At 34.0% G+C, this 19636-nt stretch overlaps 2 protein-coding genes across 2 annotated transcripts in view; both read left to right on the forward strand.

Moving 5' to 3' along the window:
- Positions 1–5374: 5374 nt before the first annotated feature.
- On the forward strand, positions 5375–16433 carry LOTGIDRAFT_178669 (hypothetical protein; the record flags this gene model as incomplete). The annotated part of the gene is made up of 15 exons (XM_009058663.1): positions 5375–5524; positions 5823–5962; positions 6344–6459; positions 6935–7103; positions 7466–7469; positions 7801–7913; positions 8278–8332; positions 9259–9423; positions 10151–10312; positions 12338–12445; positions 13060–13133; positions 13414–13645; positions 15487–15618; positions 15915–16031; positions 16353–16433. 15 exons carry the CDS (start codon positions 5375–5377, stop codon positions 16431–16433), a joined length of 1818 nt encoding a protein of 605 aa, XP_009056911.1.
- Positions 16434–17826: 1393 nt separating this feature from the next.
- Positions 17827–19636, forward strand: part of LOTGIDRAFT_216788 (hypothetical protein) — a gene marked incomplete at its 5' end in the record, with an annotated part of 5808 nt that continues 3998 nt past the window's right edge. The window contains one exon of the mRNA XM_009058664.1: positions 17827–19624. Coding sequence (XP_009056912.1) covers positions 17827–19624 — 1798 coding nt within the window. The remainder of the gene's footprint in view (positions 19625–19636) is intronic.

Raw genomic sequence — 19636 nt, forward strand, 5'->3', positions numbered from 1 at the left:
TTGACAATAAGGTAATAACATGTTTCCTGATTATTCACAAAAAAATTCAGAGAATTCTAAGGCTTTCTCCCATTTTAAATCAATTGTCAAGGTTTCTGTTGGGATTTTTTCCGAAATGGGATGGTACAACTTTAGTTAAGTCATAATTGCCCGATTAATTGTCAAAATTCCAAAAAAGATGTATAGAAATTATTTTCATTCCAGCCCTGAAAAACATTTTGCCGTTGAAGGGCAATGCCCCACCATGCCTATATAATGCCCTTCTGCAAAGAGGAGCCGGGACGCTCCAATTTAGATTTGTGGGGTAGCCTACAGACCACTTTTCAAGTCCCCCCCTGCCCCCCCACTGGCGCCGCCACGGGGGTATGTGACAAATTGTAGGAACTTTTCCAGTGTTCAACAACATTATGATTTTTAAATTGTGAAGACATTTTGTTTTATCATTCTTGTCACTATTCTTTAAGGGATTGTAAAGAGGTTTTCTAATTTTTTTATATATGTATCGGGGACACTGATCATTTTGCACCATTTCAATTTTCAATCTGTGGTCTGTGGTTCCTGCAATTCTTGTAGAACTAAGAGTTTAATGACGTCACTAACCGCAATATAATGCTGCATCAAATTATTTTTAGTGGAATCCCTTTAATAAGCTTCATCGTGATGTTAGTCATTTTCATGTAGATTATTTAATCATGTCTTGTCTTGTGTTATGGAACTATTTTTAGAGTGAATATATTTTGTTATTGTATTGTTCAATATATATATATATATCTATAGTCCCAAAACAATAAATTTTGTGTGTTTTAAAAACAGCAGCTGGGATGCCGTTGATTTTTTCCTATCTTTAATATATATATACTCGTTCATACCTATTTTGTTATTTTTAAATAAAGTTAAAGTGTATCTTTAAATTACCCTTTAACCCTTTTCCATAATGTTCAATAATAGATATGATATCTTATGGCATGTATCTACACTTTGGATTTGGTAACATCGTAAGAAAAAAAATCTTAGATCTGTAAGCATACTTTGTTAGAGTTATAACAGAGTATGCTTACAGATCTAAGACCTTTTTCTTTGAGGCAAATCTGATGTTTTTGTTTTCAGTCATAGGTCTTTCTAATTCTATTCATAGCAACGCTTTCGCTGGACTTAACCACCTTATCAAATAACCATCAAATAAGCGATATATTTAGCGGATTTTATATTTTTATTTAAATTTTTAAACCAGCAAATTTGGCTTGAGGTATTTGCTGCCTTACTTGCCTTGTTGTTACGGCCCTGGCTTAGCAAAATGACTGTTATGTGTGGTCCGAATCGACCAGTCTACCGTGAGCTCTCTGCAGCAGATTGCTGTATGGGTTAGTAAATCAACACTGCCCAAAATCCAAAGCATATACGACATCTGCTAACAAGCAGAATGTGCAAAAGATATTTACCTATTAAAGATGGGTTTCCTTATTTTTTGGTGTCAAATTAAGCAAACTATTTGATTTATTGGTGTATCGAATAAATTATCACGTATTCTTAATCATATCATTATGCTCTTATTGCATATGATTAAGAGTTTTAACCGATCATAAATGTCCATGCATATACAGTCTGGATAAACAGAAAATGACTTTTTGTCCTTTCTCGATCGGTTACTCATTGGAATTCTGTTTGTAATTATCTTCTAATATATCTAATTATCAATTAATTGAGGTCATGCAAGGCACACAGGTATTTTTCCAAGTCATTAGAACACCTTTACTTGCTATTCATATAAGTATTAGTATTTCATTTTTATACGCCCACATGAAATGCCGTCCGTCGGTCCGTGCTAGCATTCCGTACGTCCGCCCGTCCGTCCGTCCGTCCGTCCACAATTGCTCGTAAACACTCTACAAGACACAATTCTTGGCGGATTTTGGCAAAACTTTGTATGAGTATTCGTAATCACCCAAGCATGAACCCTATTGAAAATCAGAAGAATCGAAAAATATTTGGTATAAGTTATTGCCCTTGTTCTTGAAAACATGTTCAATTTTTAGCTCGTAAACACTCTAGAAGGTACATTTCTTGATGGATTTTATCGAAACCTGACATGATTGTTCGTAATCACCCAAGGATGAACCCTATTTAAAATCAGAAGAATCGAAAAATATTTAGTATGAGTTACTGCCCTTGTTCTTGAAAACGCATTCAATTTTTACCTCGTAAACACTCTATAGAAGGGACAATATTTTTGACGGATTTTGACGAAACTTGGCATGAGTGTTTGTTATCACCCAAGGATAAACCCTATGGAAAATCAGAAAAATCGAAAAATATTTAGTATGAATTATTGCCCTCGCTCTTGAAACGCGTTCAATTTTAATTCGTAATCCCTCTAGAAGGCACAATTCTTGACGGATTTGATGAAACTTGGTGTGAATTTTCACCCAAGGATGAACCCTATTCAAAATCAAAAGAATTGAAAAGTATTTAGTATGAGTTATTGCCCTTGTTATTGAAAACGTTTCAAATTTAGCTCTTTAACACTAAAAGGCATGATTCTTGCTGGATTTTGACAAAACTTGGTTTTATTATTCAGTCCCGCGCTGAAGATTGAATATTTGCCATTTAAAGTTTTCACGAGTTTTCAAGAACAACTCATACTAAATATTATTCAGTATCGCCCTAAAGAATATTTCATACTGGTGATTGTAACTGTACTGCTAAATATTTTTATTCAAAATCAAAGCTGCCAGTGGGCGTATATTACCTTGCCTGGCAAGCTATCTCCATAAATGAAAATACTTGAACCCTGCACCTTTAAGGAAAAACAGCTTCAACAGTCTTTGCCGGAGACCACACTAGAGTATTTAGTTGAAACAATGAAGATGACTCTTGGAATTATCTTTACAGAGCAAATAACCAACTAATTTACACAACAGACTATCTTTATCCACGGCTATCGACTTTCTTCCAAATTCCGGACTTGGCATATGTCTAGTCATTTTGGTCAAAATAATCGGCCAACCTCAAGATAATTGCAACAGTATTAATTTATCTTTTATGTTGTTTGATACTAAGTAAGCTTTCAGGGAAAAAAAGTCTACCAAAATCAACTCATGGTCAGAAGATATAGCATTATATACTTCTTTTTTTGTAAGAGCCCCGTTTTCAGAATGTTTAATTCTACGAGACAAAAAAGCTTTGGATAGCGATGAAAATGTTTATTTTGATAATATACTAATTAATAAGTAAAGCATATCAATTGATTATAATAATTTCGCTTAGGTAATGTTTTTTTTCTGATTCGGGCAATTCAGAGAATTTAAAAATGACAAAGGGAGGTATAAAAGAAAATATATCAAAAGTTAATATTTAAGACTACTTTCATAGATACAACTAAATGGTGACAAGTAGGTCATTGCCTTAGGAATATTTACTGCTTTTTTCACTTTTTATAGCCTATCTTTGTTTTTTTGGAAATTTTGCATTTTTTATTATATGGTCACAAGATGTATCGAGTAGACCTGGCACAGAAGCAACGGGAAATAAGAGCATAATCTATAATATTTTTTTCTTTTTTTTTAAACAAATCTTTAAATTTAATTACGTGTATCTATAGTTATTTTAACGAGTCGTCATTTTAAGAGACTTTTTATTTTGGATATCTGTAGCTTAAAAACGAAATGAATAAAAACTTAAATTTCTCTTTTGAGTTCTATCTGAAGGAATTGAGCAATTTTCGTACAGTTTTAGTAGTTCTGAAGACTATTTACATATTTAAGCACCTGGCCCTTTCATTTGAGCTCTACCATTTGGATATGAGGCAAATGTTTAGGCGTTTATATATCTGATTTATATTACAATGGACTTATTACTTGAAGACACAAAATATCTGGACATGACTCTAAAGAACGCCATGTAACTGTGATGTATTCTCATGTCACCTGGAGATGATATCATACTTCAATTATTAATGGCAAATGTCAAGGTAGGTTCAAAGTTCATCCAGTTTTATTATGAAAAGCTGTTTTATGTACGATTTGTCTCATTTAGGGTACATTTTTAGCTTGTATACAACGTCATAGCACCACTGCTTGGTTCAGTTCATTTACTCTTCCCCATTGGCTTAAAAAGAGCGTCCTTAGTTCGTGTATACAAAATGTTGTTATTATGTTTTTCATAACTTTGAGAGAAAACATAAGAGTCAACTTGAGAAGTAGGGCTGCACCAGAACGTATCGCATATGACAGCCTTTTTTGGACCGCTATATCCTTCACCTTTAAATGTCAATAAATGAAAAAAAAAAAGCAGGAAACAGTCCGTTGTTAATATATGCAATAACAAATCTGATACGTTTATAGCTTTCCGCAAGCATTATATATATATATATATAGAGAGAGAGAGAGAGAGAGAGAGAGAGAGAGAGAGAGAGTCAGACATTGATATTTATAATGTCGACAATTGTAATCCTTACATAAAAATAAACATTTAGATTATTTGTATTTTTTTTTATATAACTTGTATTACATGTATATATATCTGTTTTAACACATTTTGACACCAATAAAATGACATTTCTGTTAAGGAACGACTTTAATGTGCCTTATCTGTACATTCCATGTTATACCAAATTATTATTATGTAAAGTTCACAACTATTAATTTTAATCTGATTAACAAAAGTATTTCACATGGCATACGAGGACCGGGACAAAGCCGGGTCAGTGTCGTTTCTGGAGGGTCCATGCCCCTCAAAAACCAAAAGATTAGATTAATCCTTTAAAATTTCGACATATAAATAACACCAAATATAAATTTTCTTTCGATCAATACCACATGGCGTAAAAACTTTTAATACTTTGGCTTAGAATCGAACATGTAACGTTTACGGGACTGACTATTTCTATTCTGTAGCCCCTTTGGCAACCGCTCGTTTATATATTCTCTCTTATTTTGACTACATAAACGTTCATAACGGTCTGCAAGTAAACTATTAAACGTTATTACATAAAGATTTGTACGAAACGTCTCTTGATCATTGGCAATGAACAAGGAGTGGTCTTAATCCACGAGCAGATAACTTGTTTTACTTTCACCGGAAGTTGATGATCAATGAATTTTTCTTTGTACCGGCACTGAACTAAACTGAATTCTTGGAATTCTAAGATCTTTACATCTGTTTCATGTCATTTCTTACAAAACTTAATCGTAGTTTGATAAGTATTTTCCACAGATCCCTAAATAATCAAATATTTAGATTTTCATTGAAAACTAATGTGATTTCTGGCAAATTTATAGACTGTGTCCCAGCATCCTTTCACTGTCAGCATTTTATCAGTTTCAGACCTTTCAGTAGATCTAGAATAAGTCCTGTCAATTATTCTGAAATAGCAAAAATGGCCATTGCTGGCAATAAATTGACTTGGAAAATAAAAACTGATGATATTGAAAAAGAGTCAACAGAATTGGTAGTTAAAACAAAAAAGATCTATGATAAAATTGGTGGCCTGAAACCTGAAGACATCAATTTTAATAATGTTGTCAAGGTAAACATCATCAACTAATAATATTATGCTGCCTTCTACTTTGTTCTCGGACTATGTTTTATAGGTCATTTATACCAGGACCTTAGTTTAGAATAGAGATTTATGAAAACTAAAAATTATCAAGTGTATCAAAAAAAGACGGTAGGCCTATCACTATCATAAGGATCAACGAGCTAAATAAGAAAACCAGAAAAGTTTGATCGCAAAAAGAGCTTTTTGTTTTATGTCCTGATGATTGCAAAAGGATTTTTATTTGTATGAAAGAGTATGTTGAAGCTATCTTTCTATTGAATTTCAGCAATTAGCTGATAATGATTGTTGGTATGCTGTAAAGAGAAATAATGTTGATTTCCTTCAACATGTATGTCCTGATAAAACATTAAGAGATGCCAGTAATGCCGCTGATAAAGTGTTATCGGAATTTGATGTGGAGATGAGGTATTTTTTTAAGTGATTTTTGCTCAGTGTTTTATCACTTTATTATTACATCATGTATGAAGATCAGAATTCTTCTTCTTAAGATTGTAAGAATATCTAATATTATATAAGTCTTCATTTCCAGCAAATACGTGGATCCAATTTGATCATTTCTTTTAAAAGCGACTCCATAAATTGGATGATGAAGGCAAAAGAAAAAAAATCAGATTTTGGATTCACCTGTGAGATTAACTGCCAACAGCTCTATAACTTACAAATTACTTTTAAAAAATGTCAGTAATTCTTGAAATTGTACCATGATGTTTGCTTGTCATATCTTTATCCTTATAAAATGTTTACATAGCTTATTTGTTTAAAGATTAAGAATTAAAACTATTTCAGTATGAGACAAGATGTATTTGATGCACTGTTAACATACCAAAAGAAATTCCCTGGTGATCGGTCTGATGAAACTAGAAGATATGTTGAGAGACAAATCAAACTTGGCAAGAGAAATGGTAAGAAATAGGAATTGCTTGGAAATTAACAAAGAAAGCTGTTTGCAAAATTTCCTTTATTGTGTACTTCATAGCATTCTTCATTTTATCCAATAGAGAGCAGAATATTATAACATAATAGTTCACATATGTTTTGAATCTAAACTATGGATTGGAAACATCATTTGGATACAGACTAAGTGTTCAGTACTCTAGAGATAGTCCGAAACATCTACCTCAATTCCTGCCTCTGATAGCTGTAAGGAAAGTTGTTGGCTAGAGTAGAGTCAGAAAAACTAGACCCTGTTTCAAGGGGATTTTCCACACCTCCATAGGTGTGAGTTCTCTTAACCAAATTCATTTTCATTGAATCCACCAAACCCTGCTACTTTCGTTTTGTTAGTATCAAAGTAGTTCAGTTTGCAAATTGGATTTTGAATTCCTAGAAACTAGATTAAGCCCCTATTTTATATGAATAGAATATTGTTATTTTTAGGTTTACATTTAACAAAAGTTACCCAAGAGAAAATCAAAGCTCAAAAGAAAAGGATGAGTGATCTGTCAATTGATTTTGGTAAAAATCTGAATGAAGAAAAGAGTGTTCTAGAATTTACATCAGACGAATTAGGTATTCTTAAATTGATATTTGTGGGGATGCTTGATCAGTGAGTTCTTCACATTGTAGAATCAACAGAATGTTCAATAAAACAAGTTGGAACAGAGTTCAGAATGAGTTCCACATGTGTAGAAAAAATAGTAGGTGCAGACAGAATTCAAAATGGCGGAGAAAGGAACTTATGGAGAACTTTTAAAGGGGACATAATGTGGTTCTGTACTGTTCCATTGAGGCCTGAATTGGAACAGACACAACCTAAACAGAACTTACCAATCAAGCTCCACCCAAGTTGTTATTGCCCGCAACTAGAATAATAAGTTATTTAATATCTATATACATCTGTATGTCTATATTACCTCATAAGTGCTTTACAAGAAGAAGATCGTCATACCACTTTCTTGTATTTTTCAGTTGGGTTACCTGAAGACTTCATCAAAGGCTTAGACAAGGTAAATATGTTTCAAAGTTAAAAATTGGTACATAAAGAAAAGAAAAAAGAAAAAAAATAAATTCCTTTCTAATATCACTTGAGTCATTGAAGATAGGCAACTCCAATCTGTGTGAAGTGAGGGAAATTTTTTGGCATTAGTCAATTATTGCCCAGTGTCAAACTACTAGGTTATCTCTTTCAACATGGATTACAGTGGAGCTTCATTATCTGCATGATTCAGTTCCTTATATATTAGTGCAGTTAAACGAATTTCTGATATGTTAAAATAATGTTTAATCTTTACAACTATTTTCAGACAGAAGATGGTAAATTGAAAGTGACCTTAAAATATCCTCATTATTTTCCTTGTATGAAAAAAGCCAGAAATCCTGAAACAAGAAAGAAATTAGAAACTGCCTTCAATTCCAGGTAAACTTTTTTATTTTCAAATAAGTTTTATAGGTCTACCAAGATCATGTGAACTTTAAGCTAAAAATGTCAAAATGTATGCTAGACTATCAACAATACTGGTCTTACTAGATGTGCAGTACAGGTAAATGCTCAAAACAGAATATACAAGATTCAAACCAAATTGCAGGTAATTTGGCTGTCTAATCAGTTAATAAAACAGAATTAATTTTAGAAAAAGGTGGAAAAACTAAAATCTTGACATTGTGATTGTGATGAATTTTTCCCCTAAAGAACTGTATGAACAATTGCTAAAACGGAACCCCCAAATCAGTTAACTCTGAAATGAGTCTTTGTTTAAAATTTGTTATAATGATTATTGTAGATGTATGAAGGAGAATGGTCCAATATTAGAAGAATTAATCAAACTTAGACATGAAGTAAGATATTAGAGTTAGAATTTGTACAATTTGTGAGATATTGGTAGAATTAAAAGATCTGTAGCTATTTAATATGCCAAACAATATTATTCAGGGTTCGCACAGCCTTGAAAAACCCTTGAATTCCGTCCGTTGCCTTGAAAAACCTTGATTTCAAAAAAAGTCTTTGAAAACACCATAAAAACCCCATTTTCTCTTGAAACGTCCTTGAATTTTGAGTTGAGTCAAATTGTGTATATTTTTATCATTAACCCCATTGACAAATATTAACTATCATTATGGATTTCACAGTTCAGAAGTAAGGTACATGTGTATTCTGTCAGACTAATATCCTTGAAAAGTCCTTGAATTTCAAAGCCCAGAGTCCTTGAAAAGTCTTTGAATTTTTGAGGCAAAGTGCTGTATGAACCTTGTTATTACCTTCTGATAATTCACATTACAATATCAGAGATTCCAGACTTCTTCTTTTAGAGCAATTCCTCTATTTTTCTGGAATAAGTCCACTAAACATTTTGTTTCAGAAATGAAAACATTTCTCTATATGTAGGAAATGACTTCCTAAGCCTTTTGAAATGGTAAAATCTCCTGTTGTACCCCCAAATATGAGTCTGTATCCCCTTGACTTTCGGCTGATCTTTTCCGTTTCCTCTATTGTGAATGGTTCACTTCAAGCGAGTCAAAATGACTTCTCTTGCGATAAACCAACAGATTATTTTTTATGCCAATCTGCCAATCAAATACAAATCCTCTGAAGATTACTTTTTTCAGTAGATTCTAGAAAAATTTATTGCTGTATTTATAAGGCGAAATTTAAATTGATCAGCCAAAACAAAAATTGGTTTATTATCAGCCCCCCAAAAAAACTTGAAGAGGGCTGAGAGTTATTCAGTGAAAATGTTTATGTGTTATTGTTCTTTGATTGGTAGAAGGCAGCTTTACTTGGATTTCCAACTCATGCAGCTTTTGTATTAGATATGAGAATGGCTAAATCACCAGATACTGTAGCAACATTCTTACAAGAGCTGGCTAAAAAACTTCAACCATTAAAGGAAGCAGAGATGAAATTATTCTTAGAATACAAGAAAGAAGAGGTAAGATAATAAAATGGTCATTTTGAATGGTATTATAGAGGTTTCCTGTATCTTATTGTATACTTGTATAGCAAAGAAGAAAAAATAGGGCTGAGTAAAATAATCTAAATAATCAATTATTATCGCTAAGAATTTATAATTTCGATTATCAAATATCAAATTTCATTATCAATTATTTGTTAATGTTATATTTTCTTCCACGTATTCTCTTCCAACATATATTCCCTTCAGTACATCACTTACCTTAACTAAAGTATAATAACAGATCATAGCAATGATTGATCATGTTATTATAATTCTATGATATACAAATAACCCATGGAATCAAAATTTTGGACATGATTTTTTATTTAGTATTTAGAAGATTTCTCACTAAAAATGTTTTGATTATTAATCTTTTATTGATGGACTTGCATGCTTATAATCATGAATTATTAAACTAATTGGTTTTTCAATGGACCTGTCTAAGTAATGTCTGAAATGGGTGACTGACTGAGTTACATTTTTTGGTCTCTAGCATAAGGTTCCGGGTTCAGTCCCTTTGCTTTCCACCAAAATTTAATGCAGGAAGGGGTTGCCATGGATACATGGCATGTCATTAGAATGCAAATATGATTTGACCATAGTCATTTCTCAAGCAAAATTTCACATTGGATAATATTCCCTTCTTTATTAACCCAATCAGGAGTAGAAAAGTGTAATATTTAAAACTGGGTTTTATTTGTAGTGTGAGAAATATGGGTATGAATTTGATAATAAAATCAACATGTGGGATTTTAGATATTATATGACAATGGTGGAGGAAAAGAAATATGCAGTAGATCAAAATAAACTGAAAGAATATTTCCCCATGGAAACAGTTACTAAGGGACTTCTAGATATATACCAGGTTTGTAGAATTTAACTGTATCCCTTTATAACTGATTGAATTTCTGATTTTGGTGAATGTGTTTGAAAGCTCATACTCATGTGACCATGTGAGTGGTCTAAAGTATTCTTGTTATGAATTTTCCTGACAACTGTGTTTGCAATATATTTTTGAGGAATTATAACTTATTTCTCTCGTATGATGGATGACTGAAAGAAACAACTGTTTTCTTACACGGATGATAACTGTTCAAAATTATCTTTGTCCAAACCTCTTGGCATTGATCTTTCTCAGATTATCTGTATCCATTTACATCTGGGTTAACTGGAATTATTAGGAAAGATAGCTTTTAAGAATACAGTGGTGTAAACTATTTCGTGGATATAAGGATTCAACACCGAATTTCGTCAAAGTTAAAAAAACGAAAAAAAAATTGTATGTCTTAGATGTTTCCTCAGATATTCTACAAAATAATTAAAATTGGTTTATTTCAATTTTCTTTATGAATCCTTCACTTTGACCCATATTTCATGAGCAACCAACCTATTTTCGTGTACAATGTTTGATCTATAAGTCTAGAAAAACACGTTGTATGGATACCGGATGGTATAATTAACTTCTCTTAGTATTTATCTTTAATATCAATTCATTATAACTAGTGACTATTCCTTCAAAGAACCATGATTTAAAAAAAAAATAGTGACTGACAAAATAAGATACGTAGCATGATTTATTGCTAAAAGTCACTGAAACAACATAACACATTGTGTTCCATAGAAATTTTCTGCTGACACGGAATCCGCTAGTTGATCATGTGACTTCATTCGTTGGACTACATTATAGCAGACGACACTTGGAATTCCGATTACAGCTTGGGATTATAAGGAAATGCGGCCGATAAAAAATGGTGACGTTTGGTAATAACTGAAATCCGCCATTTTGTATTTGTCAAAGTATACATTAATACATTTTACCTTGCTTGAAACTACTGGATTCATTCTACTAGCTGATATTGTACAGAAAACCCATGTTTATCAAAACAAACTAATGTGGAGGTTGCGCAAGGTTGCTCATGTAAATTATTAATCCTTTCCAGAAATCCACGAATAATAGGTTTCCATGAAATTAGGTTACTTGACTGTACTACTGACTGAGATTAAACCAATAACTACTATTTGTTCAGTGGAGCCAAGCAAATGAAGTCAAGATGCCAATGCTCTAACTGACTATGTTTAAGCCCTTCTAAAGGCTTCCTTATAGCATAAGATCTTATCAATAAAATGTAATTTTATACATGCTCTGGTATAATATTGAATGCACTTAAAGGGACAGTTGCTCCATTTTGTTTTGACCAATTGTACTTTAGTCTCAGAAACAGGATATTTTTTTAGCTAAGCCAATCAGTTTTAGTGTTAAAAGCTCACGCTCAAAATTTTAGCCTTCAAATCCACGTGTATCCAGAATTATCTGCCATTGAATGTTAAAATGATGACGCGTCAATTTAAGATTCTCTATGATAAAGACATGGAAAAGTTAGTAAAATTCTTAGTTTGAAGTATTTTTAAAGGAATTATGTGATTTTTGTACATTTCTAGTACTTCTGAAGACTATTAACATATCATATTCAAGATTAAAATCACCCTGCCAACCCCAAACTGGCGCATCTGTCCCTGACCAATCCTACCTTAGTCTCAGAAGCAGAAATATNTTAGCTAAGCTAATCTGTAATAGTGTTCACAGTTCACCATCCAAATTTGTTCTTTCAAATCCATGCGTGTATAGAATTTCTTGCATTTGAAAGTTAAAATGACGACTCGTCTTTTCGTGATAAGCCGTATATATAAATGAAAAGTGGAATTTCTATTTGAAGTTTATTTGAAAGGATTTTGCGATTTCGGTGGAGTTCTAGTACTTCTGAAGACTATTTACATATTACATAGATACAATGATACAATAATGAAATATTTTCACTGTTGAAATAGTGTTGAATGTGATATAGACCGATATAGAAACATTTATATTTACATGGATATTGACATATTTCAGCCTGGTTGTTTATTACCTGATGGAAGTAGACAAATAGCTATAGCAGCTATGGTAGCTAATTTCACAAAACCAACAGATGATCAGCCATCTTTACTTACACATGATGAGGTATATATTTGATAGCTGGAATATCAACTAAAAAAAACATCTTCACAATGTCAAGCTATAACAAACTTCATACTTATACCTTGATTGCAATAATCACCATTCTTGTATCATAGAATGAAGCTATTTGATTGAACTGTACACCAGCGAATCCACATTGTGCATTTGTGTTTGCAGACTTTTGGCGAGGCCTCTGATTGGCTATATTTGCTAGCATACAATACTATCACTTCAGTGACAACCATGATAAAAGAAAGGTGGCTATTGCCGTCAAGATATAAGTACACAGTTCGTAAGATTATGACATTGTAAGATGGCTTTACATTGGCACAATAGCACATTTAATCATTTTGAGCTAAATTTGAAAAACAAACACATTTCTTGAAAATATGGGACATTTTAGTTGAACATTTGGATTGAAATGGATGTCTGAAATGTGAATCGGAACGGAACCTGAAACATGTTGTTACTCAAGAGTTTCACGCTATGCAATCTTCAGACATCTATTTCAGCCTGCATCCCTACTGTCATGTCTACACTTCAAGACAAGTTCTTCATGTTTAGAAACTTAATGTTCCTTGTTAAAATTTTAAGTTAATATTTTTTTTTTTTTTAAGGTTGAAACATATTTCCATGAATTTGGTCATGTTATGCATCAAATATGTGCTGAAACAGAATATGCATTATTCAGGTTGAAGTTTTATTCATTATTTACTAAACTTTAACCAGTGCAAAACAGAAATTGATCTTGAGCAAATACAAAGAGAAAATTAGTTGATTTTCAACCCAAACCAGTGCACAATTCAATTGATTATGAAGCAATGCATAGGTTCTGAACCAGTGCATAGCTTTATCTGATTAGTTTTGAACCAGTGCATAGCATAGATTCAGTACTGCAATGTATATTTTTGTCTTGAGAAAAGTGTAGCCATTTTTTCTAAGTTTGTCAAAAGCAATAATGATATTTTCAGTGGTACTGCTGTAGAGAGAGATTTTGTTGAAGCACCATCTCAGATGTTAGAGAACTGGTGCTGGGAGAAAGAACCATTAAATCGTATGTCTGGCCACTATAAAGATAGTAGTAATATACCAGATGAATTGTTAGAGAAACTAATGGCTAGTAGAATAGCTAATGCTGGTTGTTTTAATCTCAGGCAAATATTACTTGGTACTTTTGATCAGACAGTTCATACACAATCTCAGGTAATTAGCTAATTAGCCAATCGGAATAACTTTTCCTTCCACAAAAATCCATGTTAAAGCCATGCCCTCCAAGCTAGATCTCTTAGATTGGAACCTTGCATACATTAAGATCATTTTTATACGCCCACACATAAGATAGGCATATATTGTAATCATCTTGTCCGTCCGTTCATATTTGGTTCGTGCTCACTCTACAGGCTACAATTATTTACAGATTCTTTTGATTTTGTGTGTCAATGTCATTATGAAGATGATCCCTATTGATTTTCGTGATGATCGGATAATTTTTCACCGAAATATCGTGTCTGACTTGACGTTTCACTCTATTAGCTATATTGTGCAACTCGTGTTCAATCATTTCTGACAGCTGCCAGTGGGCATATATTACCTTGCCTGGCAAGCTATCTTTTGGATGAGGTTTCAACCTTTGATTATGCAAGTAAAAGGTATATTGATCTATAAAATTTTCTTAGTTGTTTGTATGCTACAAACTATGCATTTAAATGATTGGAGTAGTCTATTGATGCATATTGTAATTGACCTTATTGGAAACAGGATAGTCTTCCATTTCAAGTAACTTTGGGGATTACAAAAGGTCTCTAAACATTTAGTAACAACTTCACTGACATAGCCCCAACACCAAAAAAAAGTATGTATCTATAAAGTTAACACACAATATAAAATGTTTCATGACTTATGCTGGCTCTACCGGGGCAATATTATGCCATTTTTATACGCCCATATCTCTCTATGTGGACGTATATTGTCGACACCACTGTCCGTCGGTCCGTCCGTCATCATTTTGTAATGGAATCAAATGAAATTCGGTATGTGTATACACATTCATAAAACGAAGATCAAGTTCGAATTTGAGCTATTTTCGACCGTTAGAAGCAGAGTTTTTGTCCTTGCCCCAAAATCTTCAATATGCTATTACTCTTTCAACCGATTTTGATGAAACTTAAAATGGATGTTATTGGACCTAAATCAAAAGGCTTGAGAAAGTTTAGTTTACTTCTGATTAAATTTAAGGCTTTTTCAAGATTTAGGCCTCTTACATCAGTTTTGAGTTGAGTTATTGCCCTGTAACCTCTATACAGTAAGTGCTTGTAAACACTCTAAAAACTAGAGTTTGAAGGAATCAAATGAAATTCGGTATGTGCATACATATTTATGAAATGAAGGTCCGTCGGTCGATCCGTCCGTCAACATTTGCTTGTAAACGCTCTAAAAACTAGATTTTTTGATGGAATCAAATGAAATTCAGTTTTCTACTATGACATATACATATTCATAAAAAGATGATCAAGTTCGAATTGGAGCTATTTTCGACCGTTAGAAGCTGAGTTATTGCCCTTGCCCCAAAATCTTGAATATTTACCATCCGCATGCCGTGGTGGGTGTATATATCTTTTATTACTAAAATGAGGCCCTATGTCATGAAAATTACTAAAACCTTTACTGTAGAGAGCAGCATAGTCACAGTGTCTTTAACTCTGTGAGAGCTTCTAACTACTGTGGCAGATTCAGATAGGCATTAAATTGACTTACAGAGGGGTCTCTGAATGCAGGAGATCATATGCTAAAAGGAAAATGTTCCGGGGGAAGGGCCACAACCTTGTTAAGTCCACAGAATCCTAATCATCAGTTGAGCCACTGCAAGATAATTTGATTTGAAAGAAGTAAGTAATATAATGTACCATAGTTATGAAAAAGTGCTATATCAGACAGAACAGTAAGCCTCTTATATGTTGAGCTTCAAAATAATAATGCCAAAATAAATTTGATTTTCTTTCTATTTACCCAGTAATATATACTAAAATTGTTCTTGTTTATTTCAGGCTGATCCAGCAGCAGTATACAGTGATCTATGTAAAGAAATATTAGGTATTGATGCTACACCTAATACCAACATGCCTGCTACATTTGGTCATATGGGTGGTGGTTATGATGCTCAATATTATGGATACATGGTTAGTTTGATTTTTAATTTGATTTTCAAGTGGTTTGACACTGATCAGGGACACTGATAGCATCAATTTACACCATTCCAATTTTCAGTCAGACAAACTGATTTATTGCAAAATATGCTTTATCACATAAGGCCCTTGGCAAATGGTGCACATTTTGAAAACTTACGTAAATTTAACAATTTAAGCAATTCATCTGCACAATTTGCTAGTTCTTTAATTTATAGTAGCAAGTAAGCAAAACCCTATGTTGGAATGTTTGATTTTCAATCCAGAATACATTTTGTTATATATTTTAGTGGAGTGAAGTATTTTGTATGGATATGTTCTATTCACGGTTCCGTAAAGAAGGTATCATGAGTTCTGAAGTTGGTGCCGATTACAGAAATTACATTCTGAAACCTGGTGGATCTATGGTAAGGACGGCTAATTTCCAAAAATCTTTTCGACCCAATCATTTTCTGGATCACCCGACTTTTCACCCAATCTCCAGATTTTTCAAGGCAAATCTTCAAATTTTTTTTCCTGACCTGTACACATGTATGCTTGTGGAGAATTTTTTCTATTAAAGCACCTAACATTCTAGAACAACTTTCATTTCCAGCAGTTGTCAAATGACAATGATAAAATTTTATGTAACAAAACCACAGTAGGCTTACATTATCTTGAAACTGTTTCAATAGTCAAATAGGCAATGGCGATGCCTTTTAAACCAACAAATTTTCATTATTTTTCAGGATGCTACAGTAATGTTGAGAAATTTCTTAGGTAGAAATCCTAAACAAGATGCATTCCTTGAAAGTAAAGGCTTAAAATAATCAGGTCATAATAAATGTACTGTTACAATGAAGTGTTGAATACAAAAAAAATTGTCACTCTCAATATACTTAGTTTGTTGTTTTAGTTGTCTTAAAGGGATGGTAAAAAGGTTTTCTAAATTTTTTATATGTATCGGGGAGACTGATAGCATCAATTTGCACCATTCCAATTTCCAATCAGAGGTCTGTGGTTCCTACAATTTCACTTAAACTAAGTGTTTGATAACGGCACTAATAGTGAAGGACTTTATGTAATAAAGCATATTTTGGGATTAGTGATAAAGCGTGTTTTGGGACTAGTGACGTTATCAACCACTTATTTTTGTGGAATTGCAGGAGTTACATCTACAAATCAGTTCTGATATTGAAGAATTCTTTAAAAGTTGATCAAACTATGTCATTAAGAAACTGAACCAAAACAAATGTATCATTGCCACCATTATAGTCCAAAATATGACCAAAATAGTTACCTGTATCTGGATTATTAGTTTTAAACCATATCGGGAAAACTTTTTGGGAAAGCATGTCGATTTGATTAAGATAATGGAGTACTTATCTCTTGTACAAAGGTTATTAAGACCTGTACGTCTGTCGTTGAATACCGCCTTTAACTCAAGGCCAATTATTTCACATAAGTATTAAAAGGAAATTGACCCTTGCTAAACCATTTTAATATAGGAAACGGTGTCATTTAGCGTGGTTGATAACGTTTTTGACCAACTAAGAGAAGTGTTTACTTTAATTAAGAGGCTTTTAATGCGTTGCAGACGATTTGTCGATATTTGTTCCGGTTGACAATGGCCTTGTAAAAATTACTTAAATTGATTTAAACACTGAAATGAGAATGAAGACGATTATTCTCTTTGGATTTCTGACTTTCTGTCTAAATTCTACATTATCAGAACTGATTTGTAGATGTAAAGATGGGTGTTCTGAAGGATCTTACGACTGCTTGAACAATGGCTGCGAAGATCCAGCATGGTCAGGCCCAACTTGTCAACGACTGAACCTTGCATTAAATCAAGAAACGTTACAAAGTGGAACATACGGCAATGGATTCTCAGCTAAGGCAGTTGATGGAAATACAAAGTCTGTATACAGACAAGGCAGTTGTCAGCATACAAGTGCCAACAAAAAGAGAGATGCATTCTGGAGTGTGGTTTTACACCAGAAACATAGGATTTATTACGTTCGAATTTATCATCGAAGTGACGCAAGTGACAGGACAAGATTTAATTTTTTCAAAGTCTTTGTGGATGGGCGTCTATGCTTTGAATGGACAAAGTCTGAAAATACTCCGGACATTTTGGACATACACTGTGTGAAGCCTTTGTACGGATCCAATGTGACAGTTTATTTGCCACCAATAAAGGACAAAACTAGATTTCTTCACATGTGCGAAGTTCAGGTATTTGAATGTTTTGATGGTTGGTTTGGTGACAACTGTGATAAGATGTGTCATTGTACAGATGGCGAAGTTTGTGACAAAGATACTGGTGAGTGTCCCACCACTGAATGTGCTCCTGGATTTTCGGGTACCGCATGTCAAGATCAGTGTACTGACGGCACTTTTGGGGCTCTCTGCAACTCGACCTGTAACTGCTTCAATGCAAATGAAACCTGTGATTTTGTAACTGGTAGCTGTCCATCTGGGTGTGCACAGGGATTTACTGGTGATGGCTGCCTAGACTTGTGTCCCGGGAAATCGTTTGGTTTTCAATGTAACAAAACATGTAGGTGTATCTACGGTTCGGACGTATGTGATAAGATAACCGGCCAGTGTCAATTCGGCTGTTCGCCAGGCTGGACAGGTATTGACTGTTACGAAGAATGTACAGAAGGAACATTCGGTGTGGGTTGTATCGGTGTTTGTAATTGTAAAGGAAAATGTGACAAGGTTGTTGGAGAGTGTACGGGAGATTGTCTTCCTGGCTTCAGAGATAGGAACTGCCAGCGACCATGTCCAGATGGAAGATTCGGCGATAAATGTTCCAAAGCATGCAACTGTTTTGACCACTATGAGATCTGTGAGAAAGTCGATGGTAAATGTATTCAAGGATGTGCCCCAGGATTCCACGGATTTGGCTGTCAGGATAGTTGTCCAGATGGAATGTTTGGTAAGGATTGCAGTGAGAATTGTAGCTGTGTCAACCAAGATGAAGATTGTGATAAAGCAACTGGGTTTTGTCACAGTGGGTGTACAGGTCTAGGATGTGAAATCGTTTGTCAAGACGGCAAGACTGGTCCGAATTGTGAAGAAGATTGTAACTGTCGAAATAAGACTGAAGTCTGCGACAAGATTACTGGAAATTGTGCCTCTGGATGTCCCGATGGATTCCAGGGGGCCAACTGCCGAAATATCTGTGGTGGTAAAAAGTATGGAAAGGCGTGTGCAAGGACATGTAACTGCCTAGACCACAGAGAAAAGTGCGACCACGTTACAGGGAAATGTGTTTCAGGTTGTCCAGCAGGAATGACCGGAGATTCATGTAATCGATTATGCTCAAGAGGAACATTTGGTGAAAACTGTAAACATAAATGCAATTGTTTGGACGAAAAGGAGGTTTGTAGTATTTTTACCGGGGAATGTGACAGCGATTGCAAACCGGGATTTACTGGCAAAGATTGTAAGTCAAAGTGCGAAGACGGCAAATACGGTGTCGGTTGCAAGAACACTTGTAACTGTTTTCTGGACTCCGAAGTGTGTGACCGCACTTTCGGGTTCTGTCTAAGTGGATGTAAAGAGGGTTTTCATGGTGCTAGCTGTGAAGTTCCTTGTACCTCTGGAACCTTTGGCAAGAACTGTAATAAAACTTGTAACTGTTTTGATACAAAAGAAAGTTGTAGAAAAGACACTGGACGATGTAGAAGTGGATGTGCTTTAGGTTTCGTTGGTGAAGATTGTTTAGAAACATGTTCTGATGGATATTTCGGCCCAAACTGTATCGTATCGTGTAACTGTCTCAACAAAAAGGAAGTATGTAATAAAGTTAATGGTACTTGTTTCAGTGGATGTGCAAGCGGTTTCACAGGCGCGCATTGCAAAACCAAGTGTCCCAATGAACAATTCGGAATCGGTTGTCGAAAGTTTTGCAAATGCTTTGACAACAATGAAGTCTGTGATAAAGTGAGTGGTCATTGCAAAAGTGGATGTAAGTCCGGGTTTACAGAACAGGATTGTCAAGCCGAGTGTGTTGGTGGAT

This window comes from Lottia gigantea (assembly GCF_000327385.1).
Source record: "Lottia gigantea unplaced genomic scaffold LOTGIsca_35, whole genome shotgun sequence".
NCBI lineage: Eukaryota > Metazoa > Mollusca > Gastropoda > Lottiidae > Lottia > Lottia gigantea.